At 43.7% G+C, this 14,276-nt stretch overlaps 2 protein-coding genes across 11 annotated transcripts in view; one reads left to right on the top strand and one right to left on the bottom strand.

The window, feature by feature from the left end:
• The window catches only part of CKMT2 (creatine kinase, mitochondrial 2), a 26,485-nt gene extending 23,036 nt beyond the window's left edge, over positions 1–3,449 (top strand). The window contains exon 11 of the mRNA XM_009476760.2: positions 3,214–3,449. Within this exon, the coding sequence (XP_009475035.1) occupies positions 3,214–3,333 (120 nt within the window). The 3' untranslated portion in view covers positions 3,334–3,449. The remainder of the gene's footprint in view (positions 1–3,213) is intronic.
• On the bottom strand, positions 755–14,250 carry LOC148055297 (uncharacterized). 10 transcript variants are annotated; one of them, XR_015705602.1, is made up of 5 exons: positions 13,701–14,250; positions 8,028–8,073; positions 6,786–6,842; positions 3,658–4,638; positions 755–2,389 (listed from the first exon to the last, which is right to left on the bottom strand). XR_015705602.1 is itself a non-coding variant. In XM_087761525.1 (4 exons), exons 1-4 carry the CDS (start codon positions 13,817–13,819, stop codon positions 2,275–2,277), a joined length of 306 nt encoding a protein of 101 aa, XP_087617651.1. In that variant the 5' UTR covers positions 13,820–14,250; the 3' UTR covers positions 755–2,274. The 10 variants fall into 10 exon arrangements, 2 of the variants coding, with proteins under 2 accessions (XP_087617651.1, XP_087617650.1); XR_015705609.1 differs by lacking the exon at positions 8,028–8,073 and having other exon boundaries at positions 3,658–6,842; positions 13,701–13,839; positions 13,968–14,250; XR_015705604.1 differs by lacking the exon at positions 8,028–8,073.
• Between the last annotated feature and the right edge of the window lie 26 nt (positions 14,251–14,276).

The following is a 14,276-nucleotide window of genomic DNA, read 5'->3' on the forward strand; positions in this document are numbered from 1 at the left end:
ACCAATCCTTTCACTCCAAAATAATTGAGGAGGAGGAGTTAGTGCCATCTTCATGTGTCCTGTGTGGCACTGAACAGAGGATGTGGGAGAGCTAGGTTTAAATCAGGACAAAGATTTAATTGTCAGCTCTGAGCCCTCCCTGTTGGGCTGTAGGCTACGATGAGGTGGCTTTGTCTCAGACATTTGTTTTGAAGCTATTTCAGTTTGAGCATTTGTTGTGCTGGACAGTGGAAATGACCCTACAGTCTCATGGTGCTGCTGCTTTCCTGGGAGACTCAGGTCCCAGACCTCATTCCAGTTTCATATTTAAGTATTTTATAAAGCAGAACAGCTCCTAAAGAGCAAATCTACTGGAGGACTGGGGAGAAGCAGGCATGTCAAAGAGTTGTAGCCTCCTCCCACTAGCTCTGCCTGAGCCAAACCCTTATTCCAGGTCACAGGCTGTAAGTCCTGTGACACCACTACAGCTTCCCTTTCCTCAGTGAGACCAGGGCTGTGTTCACCCTTGGCCACGTCAAGAATAACTGAGACAAAAATTTACCTTGCAAGACCCTGTGACTCCAGTGATTTGAGTACTCTGCTAGCAGATACGAAACAGGTAGGTTCAAACCGTCTGTCAAACGTCTTTCAGTGCCAGGTTCGTGCTGTAACCTCTCAGCTATGGTCAACTGGGCAGGCCCTAGTGGGACTGATGTCTCCTGAGGACCCTTTTTCTCCACTCGCAATGCAATACATGATTTGGCTCAGATGCCAACCTGCTTGTACATGTCAGGATTTGAAGGACTACCTGCTTGCCCAGCAGCAGAGTTTTAATTACCTTGTGGGCTTTCCTGCAAGTTAAAACTCCATTGCAAAGAAAAGCATGCTGTCAAGGTATGTTTACAGAACAGCACAGCACCGAGAGGCTTTGGCAGCTTAGATATGCATGCAGTTTGGTCCTGCTGTTGCAGCGCAACACCTGAGTTCAGTCTGATTCTTGGTAGGTTTTCACAACACGAATATAACCCTGGGATAATGCACCTGGGTTACAACTAGATTCAAACTGGTCCACAGCCAGCCAGCTGGCTTCCCTTCCTTGCTCACCTTGGGCTTTCTGCCACAGAGACAGAGCCAAGGCAGGTCTTCCGTGCTCTCTTATTCGGACATGCCCTTCAATGTCTTCACAGCCAAGGGGCATTTGGACGGGGGTTTGGAAATTTTAAATTTTGGAGTTTCACGTAGGCAGCTATGTTCCTTTGGATCTAAACCGAAATAAATAGGAGTGAAAAGCTATTAAGCTGTATTATTTGCAAAAACAGTATGTGACAAAGATATTTATTAATACCTGAAACATCATCATGTGTGCTTTATACTAAAATAACATTAATAATACAAAAGGATTACATGGCATGATTAATTAAGATGAGTTCTACTGACAGATGGCCTAAGCCTACAAATTTTTGCTTATATGAAGACTTCCGCTGAAGTCAGTGATTCCTTGTACAGCAAGGATTCAAAAGATTAAGCCAATAGATAAGATACAATCCCTACCTTGAAGATTTTGAAATCTACATAAGACAAGACAAACTCAAGAGGATAGAAATGTTTTATTATAAGACATATTTTTTTCAGTACATAATAAAATAAATTCCATTATGTGATAAATGTGTTTGCAGAACTGAATTATGTTCCCAAAGGTGCAAGATAAAATGGTTTGTATTTTTGCTTTGTTTCAGTTACTGGTCAATGAAAACTTAATATGAAATTCCTTTTCTCCTCGAGGCTGCAAATTCGGACCTCTGATTTCCCAACACAGCTGGTCTGCTAAGCCACTGAAATGCTTTATAGTAAAAACAAATCCCTTGAAAATCTGCGACTGTCACAATAAAGAGACAATGGGATTTAGTCTTCACATTCAGTTTTAACAAACCAGTCATTAAAGGTTGCTAATGAACCATTTCATAAAGATTAAGAAAAATCAGTGCTATGGCTTGCTGGCTAACAATACCACAGGGCCTGTGGTCCTCGCATGTCACCGCCTGTGGAGAAAGTCTGCTGGGGACAAGGCACCTTGTACTCTTCACCAATTTTGAAAAAGGTTATAAAGACACCACTACCCCCTGCCATATAGAACTGCAAATTTTGGTGCTGCTCTGGGCTTGGAGCTAATGCCACCCCTGCGAGTGTAAATCAAGAGCTGAAAACAAAGGAGTGATGGGTGATGTAGAGCCAGCATGAGTTTAGGATGAGCGCCTCTGCTTCAGAGATGTGGGTCCTGGGCTTGGCAAAACCACCTCAGCAAAGCCAGCACGCTGGGCAGGATGAGTAGGACATCTTTCCCCACAGCTGAGGAATCACTGCAGCAGGGTTCACGGTCATCTGCAGGGGAACATATGGTCCTGAGCCATGCCTGTGCAGAAGTACAAGATTCTGGTTTGACGAGCTTTCTCAGGCAGTCTAAATGGCTGTGGCCTAACAGGTAGTCCTGCCATCCTCCCAGTCCCAGCCATGTGAAGGACTCCCACCCCGTGCCTCCAGCAGCATTCAGAGCCGGTGTAAATCAGGGCAATGATTTACACCCTCCTCTGCCCTCTTCTCCTTGCACCACCATCCCAGTTAGCTTTTGTCTGACTCTGTACTCACATAAACGCCCCTGCAAGCACAGGGGCGGTACAGCCTTGGGAGTTCGGAAGACACAGCAACAGCATTAGCTGCTGCAGCGTGACCTGCCCACTGATGCTGAGCACTCACAGCACTGTGTTTTGGTTTCTTCATCCTCGTACATGAGTGTGGGGAACACAACATACAGGCATCCGTGGCTATGCCGGGCATTACATTTCATCTGGGGAGAATCCTGCACCCTCACAGTGGTCACACAGGTCTCCCAACTCACGCCTAAACATTTTCTATAAGGACTTCTGTTTGTTTGCTTTGTTGCTATAGGAATATGGGTAGGAGCAGAATTTGGTGGAAATAACTTTAGGGATCTATTTGAAAATTTCTGTTCCTGGTGGCTCAAACTCAGGGCAAAGAGGAGAAGGAAATCACTATGGGTTTCCACTGGACCAGCATGACCCATACTCCCTGTGTCACCGGGTGTGTGATCTCTATGCCATGACCCTCCTTACTTATAGCTTTACCTGCTGTCTTTGCAGTACAAGCCAATTTTCCCTTTCTCTATTAACAGCATTAGCTAAAGATTCTATTACTACTATTTTCTTCTTGTTGTTGTAGGTGGAGCTAGTCCAGATTGTCATTGATGGGGTCAATTACCTAGTTGACTGTGAGAAGAAACTGGAAAAAGGTCAAGACATCAAAGTGCCACCACCACTGCCCCAGTTTGGCAGGAAGTGATCTTGCTGCTGATGGCTAGCAAGTGATGGGAAATATGGCTGCCATTCTGACAGAAAGGTGCCTCTGTATATCTCTGTATAAATACCTTGTGTAATAAAACACTACCTGATACCTGATGACTCCTTAGATGCCTGGCTGCACTGGCAGAAGCCAGTCTTCGTGCAGCTTTACTAGGATGCACCCAATATAACCACTGTGGTACGCTCTTTTGTAGGGACTGCTTCCCTTTTTTCTTGGTTGGTGATAAGAAAAGCACTACCTGAGTAAGGCAAAAAGCACAAATCCTTAATTCTAGCCTGCATTTGCACTTATGCCCATACTTACGAAGTCTCCTATAAGCACCTGATTTTCATTCACAGACGCACTTCTCTCCAGTGGCTGTCCAGGCAGCCAAAATCTGCCAGCCTGAGGGGCAGGTGCTGTGAAGTGCTCATTGCTTTTTCAGCAACCACTGAACACCACAGTGAGTTCAACAGTTAACTGGAGTAGGCAGCTGCCTGTGCATTCAGCCTCTGAAGTCCACCACTGGACCTGTCATCAGGAACGCACTGGTGCCTCCGCATGGGAGCTGTCTCTTCTCTGTCCGCGACTGGTCTGCACACAAAATTCTTTACCATGTCATCCCAAACCCTCAGACTTCTTCACTCTTGGAGAACTCACCAGGTCATTTCTCAGCTGTTTCCCTCAGACATCATTTCTGGCCTGTGGCCTTGGGCTGCAGCAAGCTGGCCCAAAAATCAGCAGGCAAATCAGTTTGCTGGTATTCTGTATCCAACACAAACCTGCCAAGCATGGCCTGTCCCAGTCTTCTCCTGCAGCTTTCAGGTTCCAGGTAATGGGGACCAGGCTCAGCTAACCATCACTCATCAAAGCGACTTAAGAGGTACTGCCACTCTGAGTTAGATCTCTTGTGCTCACTACTATTCCATGTGGTGAGTAGCTTGGTGGAAAGAAAAAATAGCAGACGCTAACAGTCCCACTGATTGCTTCTTTTTTGCATATTGAAACATATTCAGTGTTTCACGGTAACCACATTCAGAACACCAGTTCTCAGGAAAAAAAAAGTCAAAGCATGTTCTGATAAATGTGCTATCTGTGTTGCTATTGAGTGGGGAGTAATATAAGCAGAAGATGTTTCAGGTCTGTATAGACAGCAAAATGGCTCTGCTGAGGTGCCCATTGCTGCTGTAGGTATGGGTATGTCTAGGACAGGCAGTCCAGTAGTGTCCAAACTGGCGCTTTGGAGCCCATTGCAGCACCTTGAGCAATGCTAGTTTAGTTTATAAAACTCATGTGGTGTAAGAGCTGAGAAAACATTGAGAAAACACGTGTTAGTCCAAGTTTAATTCTCTTGCGGTAGGAACTCCCCTAACAAAGCATCCTTCATCAGAAACCTCTCGGCTGACATCTACTGTGCAACGCCGGCCTGGTACAAAGCCCCTTGAGAAGGTTTTTCAGTGAGTCGTATCTGAAGAGCTGTGACTGGATAACTAGGCCATAACCAGTTACAAATTTTAAAAATCACAACTGGAAGCTAATTGAGAGCTAGATGGTGAATTAGCAGCTCTTGGAAATCAGCAGCATGGTGTGCTCTTGTTTCTTGCTCAGAAGGAGAGCTGTTGCATATAAAGTAGATTGTAGCTTCCATACAACTGCTGTTTCTTCCTTATCTATGCTGGGTACATTCCCTAACATTTTGCTGCCAGCTTTCTAAATGGTGGTTAATAATAGTAATTCTGGGGGAGGGAGAGACTTCTGCTGATTTCACACAGAAGGCAAACAAGTAAAACTGGAAAGACTTCACTGTTAGATCTCCAAAACACTCAGATCAACCCAAAATTCGACTGTGGGCCAAATGTGCTCAGGTTATAACCTCTACTTGCTTTTCTCCTGCTGACTTGCAAACTGCTGATAGGCAGTGGCACGAAGTCCAGCTGGCAGCTATTTACTAATAGCATTCCTGAGGGGTTGATACTGGAGCTGATGATGCTGTTTTAATACTGTTAATAATGACCTGGATGATGGGGTGCATTACACAGTCAGCCAGTCCACTGCTGGTGCTAAATACAAGGGAGCACCTGGTACACTGGAGAGCAGGGCTGCTCTTCAGAGCACATCTGACTGTAGAAATGGGCTGACAGAAATCTCATGAAGTTCAACAGAGGCAAAGTCCTGTACCTGGGATGGAGCAACTCCACGCAACAGCACAAGGTGGGGGACAAGTGGGTGGAAAGCAGCTTTGCAAGGACTTAGGGTCCTGGTGGACAAGCTGAACATGAGTCAGCAGTATGCCCATAGTGGGCTGTATTACACCTCAGCATAGCCAACAGCTTGAGGGACATGATTATTACCCCTGGTACTTGTACGACTTCACCTGGAGTACCGTGTCCAGTTTTGGGCTTCCCCAGCACAGGAAAGACAGTGACAAGCTGCAGCAAGTCCTGGACAGGGCCACCAAGATGGCCAGGGGGGCTGGAGCATGATGTGTGATGTGATGCTGAGGGAACTGAGTTTGTTCAATCTGGAGAAAAGGTGGCTAAGGGAAGATCTTACTGATGTCCACAATTGCTGTCTACATCAAAGGATGTAGAGAAGACAAGCTCAAGACTCTTCTTGGAGGTGCAGAGTGATAGGGTAAGAGGCAACAGAGACAAGCTGGGACACTGGAAATTCCAGTTAGGAAGACCTTTTGTGCTATGAGGGTGGTCAAACATTGGAACAGACTTAGAGATACTCAAAACTCAACGAACAAGGTCATAAGCAATCTGGTCTAAGTTTGCCCTGCTTTGGGGTTGGGGTGGGATGGGTGGAGTGTGTTGGATCAGATCACCTCCAGACCTCCAGCCTGCCTAATTCTGTGATCCCGTGATTGAATCAATTATTGCAAAATGCCTGCAGATGAGTAAATAAGCCAGGGAAATGCCGTGGCCATCCTGTGCTCTGACCAGATACGGAATTAAGCCTGCACAAAATATGGATACCCTGATAGGATTTACTCTCTGCCACAATTAAACTGTGTCTTTCTCTGTATTGTTGGATTCCAAGTCTGTCCTTCACAATCAAAATACTCTTCCTCACATGGATTATTTTGTAAAGGCTTGTTATTTGCCATCTACATTTTTCACTTCTGCGATCTTTCTCACTCTCCATGGCCTTTATACTGTCAGCAACTCAGCTGATTAATATGAATGATGTATTTTCATTCTTCATTCCACATCACTATTTAATATTTTAAATGAAACTTGGACAGTCACATATCTATTAACGTTATGCTGGACATCTTTATGCCGTCCTGCTTCATCATTACTGTCCTCAGACCAGTTTGCTGTCTGCTTGGACCACGTTTATCTCCAAGTTGAGTACACCCTGGGGCTGGGGGGTGTGGGGAGGTATGTGTGGGGGGTATGTTCCTGCAGGCCTTCAATGACAGCTTAAAGGCAGCAGCACTGCACCTGCACTGTTTCCAGAGGATATGCTCCGGTGAATGGCTGCAGCAGGAAATAAACAACCTGAAAGGTTATAAAACAAAAGAGTCATACAGATTATGATTCAGTAAGAGGATATTAAAGGTTAAAAAGCTGGGTCGCTGCACTAACCCTAGACATATGATGTTACTTCTTGCCTTCTCATATTTAGCTTTCCCATGCCACCAATTCTGCATTGCTGAGATCCTCTTATACCCGTAAAATTCTTTCCTGATATATTCAGACACTGATTCTCTATAAATCTTTGGAATTTATTTGATTAAGTACTCCAAGAAGAGCTATATGCCTTGCCCCAAGTACTTTTATAATCTTCTTGACGAACACATCAGCAACTAGGGATCAGCAAAAGTAAACTCTCAGGTCATGCTCCACCAACGCCCACCAATGGTCCATCAAGCAGTTCATGTAGGGTGAGAACTGGAGTGGAATTTGCCATTAGAGGACAAGGGAAAAGTGGGCACTGTACTCTCAGCTCTACCAGGAAACGGACAAAGACTTTGCAAGAGGTGCCTCTGTACAACAGTGAACACATTCTTCTGGTTGAAACTGCTACACAAATATTGCTCTAACAATAATACCTCGTCTAAATGGCTGGGGTGATGGGAATAAACTGTGCTGATTTGCATTTGCACCATAGAGGGACCAAAGGCCCTCAGAACACTACAGATCCTTTGACCTGTGCACTACTAAAATGTTAGCATTAATGATAGACCTTTTCCAAGGCATGTACAGGGTAAAGGAAGAGAACGAACAGTGGATGAGAGGAACACAGGCTGAAAGCACAGAAGAAGAGAAGAGCCAAGGAAAACAGAAGTTAGGTAACTCTCAGCCAGTCAGGTACATAATTACATATATTATGAGATTCAAGCATGGACCTGTAAGCCAAATTATTTGTGCCAAGCCTGAACTGGGTTTGGAGCTGTGTTGAAGTTAATGCACACAGTGACTGACCCTGGGAAAAACCAGCTCTTGCAACAAGCCCACAGCCTGGCTAAGAAGCATTGCCAATAAACTGGAAAGTCAACGGGTGGCTCAAATGTGAAAGTCACGCCAGGAGCAGGGTCGGAGGCTGGACCAAGGTGAAGGAGGCAGGAAACCGGAGCCCAGGGCACAGAATAGCAGGCGTGGGGCTGCCCTGGGAGGAGACAAGGGATGCTTCAGGACAGCGGATCCAAAGAAAGAGAAACACACACATATACCTCCACATACCTCCACAAAGAGGGATAAAACTTTCCTGTACTTGGTAACTGGGCTCCTATGACACATGCAAAAGACAAATTTCCATATATTAGCAAGCAGGTCTCATGTGACTGAGTAAGCTATTGAACAAACATGTACTGCCTGGAGCTCTTCATTTTCCTGGTAAGTTGTAAGGTCTAGCCATCACTAGAGAGCTGAATATGAGCTGTTAGTATAGAAAAACAACAAGATAGCGGAGGATTTTCTGTGACAATTTTTTCCCCAGGAAATATAACACAACATGCGCTATAGCAGCATCAGAGTGGCTGAAGACTGACCTACTGTTGTATCTTTGAATTTTGGCTTTATTCCATGCACTGGTGTTCACATAATTCATGGAAAGAGCAAACAAAATTCATGCCTCGCTAGGAGGGTTCCCTGTAATGAAGACTTTGGTAGGTGGGACTATATGCACTGAACTGATTTATTTTCTGAAGCCTGATTTAAAAGCTTAAGACCCAAGCCTTGTAGCTATGACAGCTGTAATTGATTTCACTCATGACACCTTACACCTAAAATCATTTGCTGTCCTAACAACGACTGACTAGACAGACTTCTTAAGTTCATTAAACTGTCACTCTTACAAGACTAATGCACACCTGAACACACCTGATATAATTTTTCTCTGGAAATATCAAAAAAGGCAGCAGATAACATGGGGAATGAATTACAGCTAATATTTATATGCAGAATTACTTTACTAATAAGATTTGTCAGAATGTAATTTAAGACCTGCCGAAATAATTAATGTTCATCTTTCTACTGTAATGCCTTTTACAGTTTACTTTCAGCTTAAGGCTTAATTAAAAGATTAAAGACTTTAAACAGCCATTTCTTTTGCCTGCAACGATGCCTGAAGACATGGCATACACAGAAGAGCACTATGTATAGTGCAGAAGTCCTACCAAGTCAAGTCATGCAACAGGGCACAAACGTACATACAGTCATCTACTGCACAGCATATTATTGCTCACTGACACCACATTTTTAATTCACTCAGTATAAATTATTACAGAAGAAGACTGGGCTCATAATGAGAAAACACCAGCTATATTACAATACTAAGTTTATCAGTAAAGAAGAGTAATGAACATATTTTATTCATCTACCCATTTTTCTGGGAACTCAGACAGATCCAAGAGTTTCCGAGACAAATGGAAAAAAAAACTTGATTATTGATGTCAGTTAACAGTAGTTCAGTTTGTGCACGTGTATTTTTGCTTGAAATGAAAATGTTTTCCATAAATTTTCTGTCTATGCCTTTATCAAAGTACCTGTCTTAGCTCTCATTCCAGTTTTGTAGCTCTGCTTTCTGAAGCAGGATTTCGTCTCTGTTATATTGACAGTCATTTGGCAACAGGGGCATGAGCAGAATTATCAGGAAAATGTAGGCACCTCATGAACATCAATGCCAACCACGTTAAAAATAATCAATATCTGTATTGTTAAAGTCTAAAAAGGCCCATATGCTGATGAGACTATCTAGCTACCTAAATCTGTTATCACCAAATATGGAGATACCTACATAAATATATATATATACATACACACACACACATATTTGGAGGCGGACTTCCTTCCTCCAAGCCAGAACACCACCTAAACCCAAACCATTCAAGAAAGCAAAGATAAATTACTAATACCAAAAGTTACTGGCAAATCTTGAAAACGTGTCTAGGTGCCTAGCTCCAAGAGAAATTAAATATGAGATACCTAAACAAGGGCTAGTTATCCAAATGCCTTTGAGCTTAAAAGCTATCGATCATTTGGCTGGCACTTGGCAAATAATTGTGGAGACTACTGGCACGTGGACTTTCTTCTATAGAAACGAGGGATTTGCATTCTTCTTGATGGACAGGAATACAAGAAATGAATAAGACTGAAAAGATTAGAAGCAGCATGGAGCACCCTCCCTTGCTGCTTAGGTATGCTTAGCATACCTAAGGAATCTGTATCTCTATGTTTGTTTCTGCTTGCAGTTTTAGACCGTTGTTTTTCCTTTATTCTGTGAAACACAGCAGCTTTATTCAAAATAAAGCCAATACTGTAGAAGGAAGAGGCCATTGCATCCAAATGAATGCCAATGAATTGCAGAGGACAATCTACTCTTCATTTCTTCGTTCTTTTGCATCTTGAGGCCTAGAAATTAAAACTTACTCTGTGACATTAAGATACTAGCTAAAGTGTAGTGCTGTGCAATTTAAGTCATATAGTTCCTCCCTGTGTGCTTCTGAAAAAGGAAAAATTATGTTCTCCTATGAGAAAATAACGTTTCCTTAACAGGCAGTCATCAAAACTAACAACAGGGAAAATTCGTGTGCTATCATGACAGTGTGTGTCCAATAATCGCACTTCACTTCAGCCACGCTTTCCAGATTTTCATTTTCATATAGAAATAGTAAAGAGCAGTGTTTCTTTGCAGTGTAAAGTAATTACATAAAATAGCTGAGCACAAGCTAGCCTTTAAAGGCTTCATTTCATCCAGGTAACTAAGCACTTGCCTAAATATAAACCTTTAAATGTGCAAGTTGATCCAGCAACATATGTGAGTTGATTAGGCAACATGTTTAAGCACTTACTAAATATCCTGAAAGAATTAGAGCCACATGCACCATAGCCTGACAGAAATAATATAGGGCAATGGTCAGCAGAGCAGCATTACTGAAGGTGATGCAGCGTTGGTTGTAGCCATTAAAATCCATAAATATTTAAGATTAAATACAGGATATGTAATCATTTAACACAGACAAGAAAGCCAAAAAAAGGGATCAGTAATATGTTCAGCTTACAGTGAATAAACCAAAGTAAACCCCTGTACAGGAGACCTCAGAATACTGTGGATATAAAAGAATTTAAACAGAAACAAGCCTTACTTTTTCCTTTCTCTCCCCAGGCTTAAATCAAAATTATAACAACCAGGAAAATGTCACCCTGACACTCTAGCAAGTAGTATTAACTATCCAAAGAACACAAGCAAAAAAGAGCGAACAAAGATACTATCAGTCATACATACGTACAACTAAAGCCTCTGGCACATCTTCAGCAGACAAAACTTCCCTTTTTGGGGGTTTGAGGATTATGAACATTATCAGCCAGAAGAAAACCAAAGTCGCTTGTCAAGCTTTGTAAAGAACTTGACACTGTAGCGTTTTCACTTTCACGGCTGTGCCTGTATCAAATACCAGACTACAAGGGACGTCTTTATACTCCTTTTCCAATTTACCACAGTCATTCTTTGGGCGCCAAAAATGCACCTGCATCATCTCCATTTTGTAAATGAGCTGCACCACAGCTTTTAATCCTGGGGTCCGCAGGTAGACTTTTTTCCCTTGGTATTCCTTCACGATTTCTTACTACCGCATCCTTCTTGCCCTTTCGCATTTTTCACTCCCCTGAACCTACACCACAGGCCCTGTCTGGCATTTAACCACTGCCATTTTTTGTGTCAGCCCTCCCAGATTGCCATCTTCCCAAGATGTGCTTCTTTCAGATGTACCGTTGCAATCTAAGAGGACAACTCACAGACATGGACCGTGGAACGCGGAGTCAGGTCTTGAATTATGCTATTTGATACAATAATGAGTGAACCAAAAAAAAAAGCATCTTTGAAGAAGAGAGGATTCACATATGCTCCTCTTTCTCTGGTTACTAACATCAAATCATTCAAACCACAGTATTCCAGGAGATTTCATTCCGAGTTACCAAAGATGCTACAGGATCCACTGGTCCAGATTTTCAATTCTGTTGTCTCAAATCTCCAAAGCATTTTATTTTTGTGATGGAAGTATGAGAAAGTCTCCTAAGAGAGGCATTAGGCTGTGCTGCTACGAACACTGTGCGTGGACAGTCAATTCAGCGTCTCTTAGTAAAATATGAAAAATAAGGCAACAAAATCTTACAACGATTTGCATGACTGCCGTCTTGCTCATTTTTCACCTGCTGCCGGTGTGCAGCAGAGCTCCCAGCTGACTAATGTCAAATTTGAACAAACCTAAACCAGTGTAACTTTAAACGGGTGTGGTCACTATCAAAGAGGTGGTATTCCTGAGGGAAATACCCTCTTACTCATTTAGTAGATAGGTATTAAACAGCCTTTTCCACTGACTGCAAACCTTGTCAGGGATTCTAAGGGCCGCTCATCCTGCCTAGACACACAGACATAAAATTTCAGACTGTGGAAAAGAAAGACAATACATTTATTACTTCAGCATAACAGAAAGCGAAGCAAATCCCTTTTCATTGGTCTTGTTTATGCTGTTCTTCAGCTTTTCTCTACACTCATTTCCGTGTCCAGTATGGCGACTGATAACCTGTCTGTTGTGAGCTCAGCAAGGAGGAAAGAGGAAGCTACAACCAAAAACCTGCACTGAAGCAAAGCCAGCGAGCAGCCTGCGTGCACCAGGGGGCACGCTGCTGTCTCCACTTAGTGAAAATAAGCTGATAGACAGACGGACGCACATAGACGGATATAACTAAACATATGCGTGCATGTGTTTTCATGTGACAAGTAAATCAATCCTCACCCAGTGTAATACATAAAATCAATCTGGCCATGTACGCTATGTACACATTAGCAGGCACATCACCCCAGCTCTTTAAAAAAAGCCGTAACAACCATATAAAAACCCTCTTAACACATCAATATGCAGCTATTCATAAAACACAGCCTAATAAATACATAGCATACGTATGTCTGAAAGGTGTGTGATGTGCCATGCCCATGGGATCCTTGATTGCCTCTTTCTTCCCTACCCTTGGGCCAGTGTCACCTGTTTCTAGTAGCCCTTTCTGGCTGTATGAATCAGCTTTGGCCATGGTTTCTAATCTACAGGCTTACTGGCAGCACATTGCAGGAACAACTGGGACCTTGTGCTGTGGCCGAGCTGTAGCTACATCAGCAAATTACTTATTTTTATTTTTAAAATTAAATCCTAACTCTTTCTGATTTTATTTCCTAGCTTATTAACAGTGGCTCTTAAATGGCGTTCATCAATTATTTTTACCTGCAGTAAATACACTCTAATCCTTCCTAAATCTGTGCTTGTTCTTACTGGCAGTGATGCAGTTTAATAGCAAGACGAAGCACGCGTTGTGCACACCTCCCTCTAGTGGACACAAAGCTCCGCAAAATCAGCAAAATACAGCAAAGGAATTTCTGTAGGGAGACACAAATACTAAGGATAACTAATAAATAAGGAATGGTGCCCAGCTGTCCGTGTAACATCAGCTCAAGACTACCAGGAATGGTAATAGAGATCTAGTGAAATGCTAAAAATACAAGAAACAGAAGACTGACTTGAGAAAAAAAATCTTACTGGATTTACAAATGTTTATTTCATTGCTAAGCAGAGGCTTCTAAGATAGTCCTCGAGATTTACTTTGTGAACCTTAAGGGACTGGTTTGGAGAGAGTGAAATGTGTCACAAATTATGTTTCAAAAAGCTACCCTCCTTGAGAAAGCCCGCTGTAGATTTTTCAGCTGAAGGTTTGAATCAGCTTCACTGCTGCACAACTGAGGTAGGGACCCAGGCTGGTGCCCCAGCATTGCTCTTGGTGAAAGATAAACTCCATCTGAACAAGACTTACTTTACTTAACAATATGAGCATTTAAACTGAAGTAACTGCAGCAGCACAGCTCCCCACCTGCAAAGACAGTCTGCAGAAAGCTCCTTGCACAGGGACAGCAGCTCCTGCCACTCCTCGTGATCCTCCCCGCTCCTTCGGCTGCTCCCTGACAGGCACAGGCGCCTGCAAAGGGCCATGCCCCACAGTCCTTTTACCTCTGCAAGAAAGAAGTTAAACTTCTCTGGAAGAGGGTTAGTCTTTTCAAAGTGCCTTCACAAACGGCAGGTGCACGCTTACTCTAGGGGCACATCTGTTTCAACGAGACCATACAGAAAACAACCGTACAGACGTTACTCCGTTAACTAGCAGCGAACACCCCGAGAACACCGCAGTAAAGGAGGGGATCACCATGCCTCCGCAGGCGCGCTGCGGCCGCTGGGCGAGGCAGAGAGCTGCTCCCAGGCCAAGACGGCAGTGGCCTGTCGCCCGCAGGAGGCGCTGGCGGCCTCTCCCACGCGTTGGCGGTCGGACCACCTCCGCCCCTCTCCAGAGAGGGGCTCCGCCGCGCTGCCCCCACCCCGCGGCTGCTCCCTGGCTCAAGATGGCGGAGGGGCGCGGAGCCAGAGCGACCGGCGGCGGCGGGAGGAAGTGACG

The sequence above is a fragment of the Nipponia nippon genome, unplaced genomic scaffold, assembly GCF_047370975.1.
Source record: "Nipponia nippon isolate SJK-2023a ecotype South Korea unplaced genomic scaffold, ASM4737097v1 scaffold_24, whole genome shotgun sequence".
NCBI classification, from domain to species: domain Eukaryota; kingdom Metazoa; phylum Chordata; class Aves; order Pelecaniformes; family Threskiornithidae; genus Nipponia; species Nipponia nippon.